The sequence below is a fragment of the Erythranthe guttata genome, chromosome 8 (genome assembly GCF_056151865.1).
Source record: "Erythranthe guttata isolate IM_541 chromosome 8, IM_541, whole genome shotgun sequence".
In the NCBI taxonomy this organism is placed as follows: Eukaryota; Viridiplantae; Streptophyta; class Magnoliopsida; order Lamiales; family Phrymaceae; genus Erythranthe; species Erythranthe guttata.
In genome coordinates, this window is record NC_142540.1 from 19,311,814 (window position 1) to 19,324,372 (window position 12,559).

The 12,559-nt window shown below is 33.4% G+C and overlaps 1 protein-coding gene and 1 long non-coding RNA gene across 2 annotated transcripts; both read right to left on the reverse strand.

Annotated features, from left to right (window-relative positions):
- Positions 1 to 8,909: 8,909 nt before the first annotated feature.
- LOC148768730 (uncharacterized) lies at positions 8,910 to 11,383 on the reverse strand. Its single transcript, XM_088822230.1, has 2 exons — positions 10,249 to 11,383; positions 8,910 to 10,062 (listed from the first exon to the last, which is right to left on the reverse strand). Exons 1-2 carry the CDS (start codon positions 11,194 to 11,196, stop codon positions 9,223 to 9,225), a joined length of 1,788 nt encoding a protein of 595 aa, XP_088678356.1. The 5' UTR covers positions 11,197 to 11,383; the 3' UTR covers positions 8,910 to 9,222.
- LOC148768731 (uncharacterized) lies at positions 8,910 to 12,356 on the reverse strand. The gene is made up of 2 exons (XR_016033240.1): positions 11,709 to 12,356; positions 8,910 to 9,129 (listed from the first exon to the last, which is right to left on the reverse strand). It is a non-coding gene; the product is annotated as an uncharacterized LOC148768731 (long non-coding RNA).
- Positions 12,357 to 12,559: the final 203 nt, after the last annotated feature.

The following is a 12,559-nucleotide window of genomic DNA, read 5'->3' on the forward strand; positions in this document are numbered from 1 at the left end:
ATATTAAGGTTAAATTACCACCACCTCCTTGCAATTAAGTTTAATTACAAAAAAATATTTACATCCAGCTCCCTGTAATTCGTAAATTTCTTACATCCACCCTATAGAAAAATGTGTTAATGTAAAAAAAATTCTACAAATTACAGGAGGTGGATTTAATTATGAAAAAATTGATTTTTTTTTTGGGGTAAAAAAACCTTATCTCAGAAGGTAGTTGTAATTTATGCATAATACTACTAATTACGGAATGATAATAATTTATTCTTCAAGAATTAATTTGATTCCATTTGCCAACATTTTTCTATATCGGGATTTTCAGACATGATTTATCCAAGGCGGTTTACACCTTTCGTGTGATTGTGCTTGTGAATTATTGCACAAACGTAGTTTTATCGAATTTGTTGCGGTTTTTTTTTCTTCTTTTATTTTCTTGTTTTAATAAGGGTAATAAAGGCATAGTGTGGTAGGGGCTAAAAAAAACTAACTAGTGGACAAGGACAAGTATGAAACTTGAAAGAGACTAAACTTGCCTCCCAATTTTATTTATTTATTTATGTATTTTTTTATTATTATTATTATTATTACTATTATTATTATTATTATTATTATTATTATTATTATTATTATTATTATTATTATTATTATTATTATTATTATTATTATTATTATTTTATTATTGACAACAATTCATGGAATATCAATAAATATATGAGAATATTTAGAATATGCTTCTAAACGTTTGGCTATGAAAACTCTCATATAAAAATTTAAATAAGTCCTTATTTATATACTTTAATTAAAATAACAAAAACTCTAAAATCGCTGTCTTTTTCAATATTCGTGCGGCTTTTTTTCTTCTTTTTTCGATCTTGTTGGTTGACGTGTAAATATTAGAACAATTGAATATTTGATTTCAACTATTTAAATACGTCGAGGATTTCAACTATTTAAATACGTCGAGGGCGAGCTCAACTATACTCCCAAACTTCGACTACTTATGAAAACCAGAATTTTATTTCATAAAATATGCAATTTCTGTAGAATAAATATTGTTGCAGAAAATATATGCGTATCAGGAATCAATAATCATTTCGAACCCTATTTCACGAATTTCCTACAAACAAAAATATACAATGTCCAAAGAAACTAATAATTATTGGTGTGTGCAATTATTAGGTATTTCACCAAAAATAACAAATAATTAGCGGAGCCTAACTCATGATTTCTTGACGAACCCAAATGATTGGTGGTGAGAAGTTTTCGTCCGCAATTCATATGAGCCCCTTATTATTATTATTATTATTATACAGTTAAAATTCTATAAATTAATAAAATTGAGACTAATAAAATTATATTAATTTAGCGAAATGTTAAATTATCGAGCTAATAATTTAATTAGTGAAAGAAAAAAATTGTTTAAACGATATTATTAATTTATCGAGATTTTACTGTAATTATCAATCTAAAATCATCTATTAATAATTAATTAATTATTGAAAAATAAATAAAGCAAGTGGTAATATTCCATCCGGATCATCGTGGATCCGATTGGATTATTTATATCTATAAGCTGGCAAAACTTTATGACCCGTCAAATGTAATTATTTTATGAGGGCAATTTTGTAATTTCACACTATCATAAATGTATTCATGTAAATAAAGTCAAGATAAGTTATTGTTCAACCATAATTATTAACTTCAGCAGATTTTTTTTTCGTATATTTATTATTCGATCGGACTTGATTCGGGTTAAACCATAATAAACTTAAATTTGGCTCAATAACATTTCGAATTGATAAAATAACTCAAACTCGTCTCAACCCACAGTTAATTAAACTCAGCCCATATAAAATCGGGCAAACAATCTGGTTTCGAGTAAGCCCGACTCAATTGTTGGTTCTATATGTAACAATGTTAATATTCTATAGTGAAATGAAAAGTAAAAACAAATTGAGTTTTTCTAATTTTTCTTTTCTTTTTGGGGAAAAGAAATTGAGTTGTTTATTTTGTGTATTGAGTTTTCTCCAAAAGAGGTAAGAGACTGAGTTGAATCGGTCCCCAATGATTTGGTGCCATTTTATGAAAAAGTAACGGTAACTATTTTTGAAATTGCAGATTCATAATTCCATTTTTTGATTTACTTTGGTAAAATAGTAAAAAGGGAGCAACTAGTTATGGGAAATACTTCACCACGTGTATATATATTAATAATAAAAATAAAATGTGAATCCAATTTAATAATAAACGATTCCGTAGTCAGTCGAAACGTACTGGTTAAACTCTGTTCTTATCGTGCAACAGCTCGTAAATCGGACGATATATGTACGTCATAATAAGCTAATAATTTTACGTGACAAACTCAATCTATGAAGTGTCGACATAAATAATAATAAAACATAAATAAATTTATCGATTAAAAAATATCAATAAGTAAAAAATATATGTAAAATATTTGTATCTCTCTTGCATACTCGTATTATAATCTTCATAATATTGTAGATTTTGTATTTAAGCATAATTTAATTGGGAGATAGTGCTGTCATACCGTATCTAAAGTTATCTTTAATGGGGAAACTACAGAAAAATCCCTAAACCAAAACTTGAAACACAGATCAGTCCCTAGGTAGTTTCCCCTAGCATTTCAGTCCCTACTCACGCGCCTAACATGCAGATCAGTCCCTAATAAAATGTGCAAATACGAAAATACCCTTTACTTTATACTAATTTTACATAACTTCTTTTCAACTTCCCACGCGCCGTTTGTATTACACGCTCTTTGCCCGTTACATTTCAAAAATCAAACAACAAAAAAGAAGCTAAAAAGGCGCAGAAAAAACCACCGTTCAGTGATACCCATTTTCAGACCAAGAAGAAACGAAGAAGAAACGAAGAAGAAACGAAGAAGAAACGCAACAGAGAAACAACAAAGAAGGAAGAAATTACGAAACACGAAGAATCAACAAACCGCAGAAAAATAGTATAAACAAACCCATTTATAAACAATGGTGAAGCAGGGTAAACAACAAGGTTTGATTTTTTATTTTTTTTTCATTTTCTTGGAAACAAACCCATTTGGGTGTTGCTTAAGCAGGGCAAAAAGGTTTATTTGTTATAGAATTGCATGATTTTGAACATATCCACTCATGGGTATTATGCCTCGACTTTATTCGGTGTTTGCCCTAATCATTAAATCGGTTCCAATATTTGTTGTTCTGTTGTTTGGGTTTGCAAAGATCATTTATTTGTTGTCGAATTTCATGATTTTGTAACAGTTTTCTCATGGGTATTATTCTTCGGTGACATTAGCATGTCCCCAAAGCATTTTGAGTCCTAACAAGGGTTTCATATAGGATATGGGAAAGAGGCTTATTGTATTTTTCGTACTGGTTCTATAGTATGTGTCATGCACAGTAATGGTATTAATAGTGCATTTAGATGGTATAATCTTTGATGGTTCTGTAGTATGTGTCATATGCCACAATAGTATTACCAGTGACTTTGAATGGTATTACTAGTGACTTCGGATGGTATTGACATGTGGTACTAGAAGTATAATGTTGATGGTCCTGTAGTATAAGTCATATGCCATAATAGTATTACTAGTGCCTTTGAATGGTATTACTTGTGACTTCGGATGGTATTGACTTGTGGTACTAGAAGTATAATGTTTGATGGTCCTGTAGTATAAGTCATATGCCATAATAGTATTACCAGTGCCTTTGAATGGTATTACTAGTGATTTCGGATGGTATTGACATGTGGAACTTTATAGTACGTTGTATTTGTTATAATTGTATTTGTTTTATGTGTATGTAATTGCAGGAATTGTTGTAAAAGAAGATTGCAGCAAGCTATCAATAGGCTGCAGGTGCTCACCGATCGCTTTTCACCTAACTATGGAAGGTGTGAAAAAAGTGATGAAGAAACAACATCATGAAGTACTGAAGAAAAATCCCTTCTATCACTACATGGACATGCCTAAGTTCTGAGAGTAGTGAAGATGAGATTGGAGACGTGGAAGCAACATCTGTAAGTCATTAAAACAATAAACCCTAAAATTCATACTTCCATTCCCATTGGAACATACTATATGTCAACTAATATAATACTATGGTATAACATGTTTCGTACTATTGTTTTTTTTAGTTGCAGCAGATGAAGAATAACTTAAAAAGGAAGAGGGGGAATGTAACAGAAGAAAAAAATAAAGAAAAAAAAATGCAGAGTAAGAGAAAGAAAGAAAAGGAGATAGAGAAAGAGAAGGAGATAGAGATAGAGAAAGAGCAGGAGAAAGAGAAGGAGAAAGAGAAAGAGACAGAGAAAGAGACAGAGAGAGTGAATGAGAGAGAGAATGAGATAGAGATAGAGGCAGAGATAGAGGAAAGGGAAAAGGAAGGAGAAAATGAAGGAGGAAAGGGGATGGAAGGTGAAGGAGAACAAAGTGAAGAAAGAGAGAGAAATCAAGGAGACGAAAGTCAAAGTCAAAGTCAAAGGCCAAAGTCAAAGGCCAAAGTTCCACGCGTGCGAGGACGAGGACGAGGACGTGGTCGTAAACAAGTTCCTGTGTCCAAGGTTCCGGTTTCAGTCCCTGTTTCAGTCCCTGGGATCAAGGTATTTTTATCTAATATTAGTTTTACATTATTATTATTTTTTGTCATAATTGGTGTGATTTATTCGTTATATAGAATGCCGATTATTACCGGGGAAGAAAGGACTACGTACGTCGTGACCAAATATCCGAAGAAGATAGGATATTGTTGGATCAGTTCTTGGAAAGTGTTGATTTAGGGTAAGAGCACAACCACCTTCATATATGGTATATGTCAAGTGAATACATAGTACATGTTGACTGCATGTTATAGTATGTAGTAACTTTGTACATAGTATAAGTTTACTTATCCAATGGTACATGTTGACTGCATGTTATAGTATGTATTAACTTTGTACATAGTACAAGTTTACTTATCCAATAGTATATGTTGACCACATGTTATAGTATGTATTAACTTTGTACATAGTACAAGTTTACTTATCCAATAGTACGTGGTTATGTCTTACTGTAGTGAAATTATTGTGGAGAGAGGCCCACATCAGCTGACGGGAAGGCATATGTGCGAACTTTTATTTGATGAAATGCTGAGTGCAGAACACATAGATTTGTACTTGAATCTATTATGTTCCGAAGCTATCATGAACCAGCATGGACATGAGATTGATTACCTTGACTCCCCTGCCCAGGTATATAGTGGTTTAACAAATAATTTTGCATACATTACAATGTTTATCTAATATTCTCTATTATGTTTCGTAGCAAGAGTTAATGTCGCGACCTCGGGTGGACGTAGAACGAATGAGCGATGCCATGTTTGATCGTCTTCTCAATGATTTTACTATTTTTGGAACGATGGCTTTTGACAAGCTAAACACAGCAAATATCTTCAGTAAAACATTTGTCATGATACCTATCAATTCCAGTGAACACTGGTTCCTGCTTGTTCTGAACCCAATAGATAAATGTATTTACCATTGGAACTCCATAGACTATTCTCCGAATTTCCCAGGAATTGCGGATTATGTCGTAAGCCCATATTCTTGTAATTAGTTATTCTTTATTCTTGCGAATTGTTGTAGACTAATATAATATTTTATTTTCGTAGGCCTCGTTTTACAGCAAGGTGGTTGAAAGAAGGTCTGGGTTGGAGATACAATCGGAAGCTAAATGGGTTCATGGATGCAGGCAGCAGGATGGGAACCTTGATTGCGGCTTGTTTGTCTGCATGTGGGCATATTGTCATGCTGTAAACAGTGAAGAAATTTGGTTTAAGGCAAAAACTTGCGATATCAAAATACTTCGCCCAAAACTAGCAGCTATCTTTCTGAGGCATCGGGGAGTAGAAGTGGAAGCTAAATATGAAATAGATATGGCGTTATTGTGAAAAAACTGGGAGTGGAAGTGTTTTGGGGTTCTTGTGTTTTTTTGTAATTAATTAATGAACAGGTGAATGTGTTTTTATGCCATAAACAATCTGTCATTTTGTTGTAGAGCTAATAATACTATTGATTAGCTCTACTCGTACTTTTTCATTGTATACATTGTACTATATGTTTCGATGAAATGTACTTGCCTTTTGAACACATGGTACTTTATTTTGCGATTAATTAGTTTGTATAAAGAATATAAGCGTACCATAAAACTGAGCAACAAATACTTTCTAGTCCATTCGAAGATACCTTGTCAACAATAGACTTGTACTTATTTGATGAACAAAGCGTACTTCACATGTGTATTCACGAAAAACTTACCATAATCGATGTTGATCGACTCCCACATTGTCTCCATTATTGTTTTAGATGATTATTTTAAGGTAGGTGAGCATTATTGTTGCGTTTGGAATACAAGATCCCATAAATATGTTGAATTTCATACATGATACACATATACTATACAATATAGTCATACATTGTCTCCATTCATTCTTAATAGTCTAAAACTGAAGAGTTGTGTCTTAAAATGCGATCATATGGATGCATTGGCCCGACAATAATATATAGAGTGTAAAAATACTATATGAATGGCAAACATATACTTTATCAGTGAACACATGGTACTATAGTGATGACTCACTTGTACTTTACCAGCTTATACATTGTACTTATTTGGTGAACAAAGCGTACTATATTTTTTGATGAATTGAATTGCACTAATTTCATTGACGTTTTAATGATCAATAAGTACGGGAGATGCATAAATTATGTTTTAGATTATTATTTTAAGGTAGGTGAGCATTATTGTTGCGTTTGGATTACAAGATCCCATAAATATGTTGAATTTCATACATGATACTCATATACTATACAATATATTCATACAAGTCTACAATGCTCAAGTGTAAACCTAATACTTTCCTCAATTCTTACCATAGTCGATGTTGATCCACTCCCACATTGTCACCATTCATTCTTAATAGTCTAAAACTGAAGAGTTGTGTCTTAAAATGCGATCATATGGATGCATTGGCCCGACAATAATATATAGAGTGTAAAAATACTATATGAATGGCAAACATATACTTTATCAGTGAACATATCGTACTGTAGTCACGACTCACTTGTACTTTACCAGCTTATACATTATACTTATTTGGTGAACAAAGCGTACTATATTTTTTGATGAATTGAATTGCACTAATTTCATTGACGTTTTAATGATCAATAAGTACGGGAGATGCATAAATTATGTTTTAGATTATTATTTTAAGGTAGGTGAGCATTATTGTTGCGTTTGGATTACAAGATCCCATAAATATGTTGAATTTCATACATGATACTCATATACTATACAATATATTCATACAAGTCTACAATGCTCAAGTGTAAACCTAATACTTTCCTCAATTCTTACCATAGTCGATGTTGATCCACTCCCACATTGTCTCCATTCATTCTTAATAGTCTAAAACTGAAGAGTTGTGTCTTAAAATGCGATCATATGGATGCATTGGCCCGACAATAATATATAGAGTGTAAAAATACTATATGAATGGCAAACATATACTTTATCAGTGAACACATGGTACTATAGTGATGACTCACTTGTACTTTACCAGCTTATACATTGTACTTATTTGGTGAACAAAGCGTACTATATTTTTTGATGAATTGAATTGCACTAATTTCATTGACGTTTTAATGATCAATAAGTACGGGAGATGCATAAATTATGTTTTAGATTATTATTTTAAGGTAGGTGAGCATTATTGTTGCGTTTGGATTACAAGATCCCATAAATATGTTGAATTTCATACATGATACTCATATACTATACAATATATTCATACAATTCTACATTGCTCAAGTGTAAAACTAATACTTTCCTCAATTCTTACCATAGTCGATGTTGATCCACTCCCACATTGTCTCCATTCATTCTTAATAGTCTAAAACTGAAGAGTTGTGTCTTAAAATGCGATCATATGGATGCATTGGCCCGACAATAATATATAGAGTGTAAAAATACTATATGAATGGCAAACATATACTTTATCAGTGAACATATCGTACTGTAGTCACGACTCACTTGTACTTTACCAGCTTATACATTATACTTAATTGGTAGACAAAGCGTACTATAAATGCTGAAGAACCCAAACTTTACCAGCTTATACATTGTACTCTTATGTTCACTAATTAAACAACAGTACATAGGTTTTACATAGCATGTAGACTGCAAATATTACTAGATTCAACACTATCAAACTATGAACTACTCCACCTTCAGAATTGCAATTCTTCACTTCACTTTCTTGATGGACTTGGTTCATCGACGCACTTGTAGCTTCATTTTCTTCACGATTTGAGTTGGAAAAAGTTTGCCCAACTTCAAATGGTTCACACCAATGGGAGTAGCCATGGTGTGGGCAACAGTAAAATAACCTTCCGGGATTCGAAATAGTTTCTGAAACCATGATTATTGTTTTCTTCCCACAATCAAGACGCTTGCATTTCCCTTTTTTGTATTTTAACCCACTCATTTGAGTGGTGCTACTAAAAGAAGCCATGAATTAGAAACAAATGAGCCTATGTGTCATTTATGGTCATATTATGACTTGACTAGTTCTGACAATAAGCAACGGCTATATTATAAGCAACGGCTATATTGTAACGGTCATAAATTGAGTAAGTCATACCATCCTATCTCATAGATAATACCATGCGTAAATCAAATCAGTACCTTTATACTGAAAATGATAAACCATCAAGCAGCAACAAGCATACCATCATATCGCATATCTAATACCATGTGTAAATAAAAATAGTACTATTAGACTGAAAATGATAAACCATCAACCAACAATAGGCATACCATCCTATCTCATATCCAATACCATGTGTAAATAAAAATAGTACCATTAGACTGAAAATGATAAACCATCAATGAACAGAGTACCTAATACATAGTACAAACTACAAATAGCAAAAACATAGTGCAAATTGAAACATAGTACAAAGTTCAAAACAACATAGTGCAAATCACATAATAATAAAGTACAAACAGCCAGTTTTCATTCACTTCAATCACTTGAATAACATAATGGGCAATCATGTAAGCTCTCCTCCATCTTGTCCTCCCTGATGAAAAACATAAAATTTACATTAGAAACAAGACTAGTTAGTTTAATTAACACAAATGCAGACAGTATTTACATTAAAAAAAATTGGTAGTCAGATTGGTTGTGTGCAAGTACGACGATTGTGTCCAGGCTTCCCACACCGAGTACAATTCAGTTTACGAGTTTGCACTTGTGAAGGAATTCTTTTTGTCTTTCTACGTCCCGGTCGAGTTCTCGAATCAGGTGCATTAACAAAGACATCGGGCGGAGCATTACACGCATCGTACAAGTCAAAGTCCTCATCAAACGAGGGAATTGGGTTAATCGTGAATTGATATACCTGTTTGTACGTATCAATATGAAAGCATGGATCCACAAACTCATATACTGAGTATCCTTTTGACTCCAAACATGCACATGCATGTTTGCATGGAAGTTTCTCTAATTGCCATGCTTTACAAGAACAAGTCTTCTGCTGCAAGTCAACCTTATACGACTTGTCCTCATCATATACCTCAAAAGCGGTACTACTTGATCTACAATATTTTAAGGAACGAGAGGCCATATGATTGATTGTTAATCTCTTTAGAATTTTCTTGCACAATATGCCAATCATTGCCAAACTTTTTCCTTGTCGTTTAACTAGCATCTCCATTACTTTGATCCGTATGTGATCAATCATGGATGGAACAGGCAAAGATCGGGCATCTTTAACCCAACCATTCCAATTTTCTGCCTGATTATTGTTCACGATTCCCCATCTTTCTCCAGAAAAATAGGCATTCGCCCAATGATTTGGATCAGAATTCGAAATAAATGATGCCGCGAGAGGCATAGATTGCACTATACGAGAAATAGTTGCATCGAACTCCTGCCGAGTAGGAGCATATGCAGCATTATGTAAAACACTCGCCCAGTATGACTTGTTGTGCAATGGGTACTTCCTCAGGACCTATATTATTTTGAAACATGTTATACAAATGTATGAAACATGCTATACAAATGTATGAAACATGCTATACAAATGTATGAAATGTGTTATACAAAAGTATGACACATGTTACACAAATGTATGAAACATGTTATACAAAAGTATGAAACATGTTATACAAAAGTATGACATGAGGTGACAAAATACCTGAGTTCTAAAGTTATCCACCAAGTGTCGCAAACAATATGCATGGTGGCTACTAGGAAATACCAACGGGACGGCTTTAAGAAGCCCCGAATGACGATCAGAGAAAATGGTAAAAGATCTATTGTCATTGTGAAGATCTAGAATTTGTTTCAGTTTAATGCAAAACCACTCCCAGTTTTTATCATTCTCAGCATCAACAACTGCGTATGCCAATGTATATAAGGAATCATTTGGATCCTTGCACACAGCAGAAAGCAAGCATCCTTTGTACTTATTTTTAATGTGAGTCCCATCCAAACATATCATCGGCCTACACCGATAAAAGCCGGAAATAGAACTCCCAAAACTAATAAATATTCGAATAAACTTTTGAGTAGCAGGTTCAATCTCATACTCTGCCATGCTACCAGGGTTATGCATTTTTAATGCACGACAATAGCGTCTCAGTTTATCATAACATGTCGTCTCATCACCATGGATATCACGCATTGCTTTTTCTTTACCCCTCCATGCTGTGTAGTACTGAAGCTCCAGACCATAATCGTCTCGGATATCTTCTAACATACCACATGGTGTGTAAGCTGGCTGCGTTCTCAATTTTCGTTTCATAATTTGGGCAATCCATGTAGCATCGGCTTTAGGATGACCCCTTGTACGAAGAGTAGCATCACCACAAGTGTGCTCAAGATTGCACTTGCGAATGCTAAATAACTTATCTGACTTGTACAATGATGCATAAACCCTCCATTTGCAGTTTTCGTGAATGCATACTGCTATGATCTTTTGTTGATCATTTTTCATGTACTTAAATGATCGATTATTAGCAATAGAATAGTTTTTCAGCATATGCCTAAAATCATCAGGATCTTTAAAAAACTGATTCTCCCCACGGATGCAATGTCTCCATGCATCAATTGAATTTCCAAGCGGATTACCCTCGATTTCCATCGATTGATCGCCGCTTTTGGTTTCAAAAAAATTTTAAAAATGGATTACAATAGAGTGGAATCCAAATAACAATGTACATGAAAATATCATAACAATGCACTGGTTCCATACTATCTTATCCATTATATAATACTAAGTTTTCCCACAAATAGTACCAAGTTTACCTATCACCCATACTATTCAGATGAAGGTTACGTATTATCTTCCCCATTATATGATACTATGTTTTCCCATTAACAGTACCAAATTTACCTATCACCCATACTATTCAGATGAAGGTAACGTACTATCTTCCTCATTATATGATACTATGTTTTCCCACCAGCAGTACCAAATTTACCTATCACCCATACTACTCAGATCAAGGTTACGTACTGTAAGTATCATACGTCCATACCATATTTATATTAGCATGATACTATTATGTGCCATATTTTATACTATGTATCACACAATAATTAACAACCATAAAGAAATGCATTTCAGCAGTACAGAAAAAGATGGAGACCTACCAGCCATCGGTGCGAACCCTCTTTCCACGCGAATTAGCTTCATCTTTGCAGGTCACGACAATGTCCACCACACTCATCTTCATTATCAGATGCAATGCAACCATATTCTCCACATCTTCATCAGTGCCCAATGTCACATACAATCTTTCCCGAGGAGCCAAGTATTGGAGGATCAGTGCATCTGGATGGATATGATTCCATTTGTTGATAATAGCACCATATATCTCCATTAATGTCGAATTACTTTTTATGGAAATAATGTGAAGTTGATTTTTGTATCGACAACTTCCAAGAATCACACTGGGTACATCGTTAGATACATCATTTGTAGCCATTGTGGGGTGGGTGGGTTTTACAGTGATTTTTTCGCCGGAAAAAAGGGGAAACCAGAGGAGAGAAATGGAGAAGAAATAGAGAAGAAAGAAAGCAGATAGAAATGAAGAGAGAGAAGAAGGAAAGAGAAGATGAAGAGAGAGAAAAGCAGGAGAGAGAAAAGGGTGAGAGTGAGAAGAAAATATAATAAAATATATAAAATTCACATTAGGGACTGATCTGCATGTTAGGCGTGTGAGTAGGGACTGAAATGCTAGGGCAAACTACGTAGGGACTGATCTGTGTTTCAAGTTTTGGATTAGGGATTTATCTGTAGTTTCCCCATCTTTAATTTAATTTATTGGAGGTGTGTATAATATTAATGATATTATATTCTTAAATATGGAGTAATATAAAAATAAAAATAAGTCATGCGTATCGATAATATCATCTATATTTTGTTAATATTTGGACATAATTAATATTAAATACACTGTACTTGCCATTTGGACATAATTAATTACGAATAACATAATCAC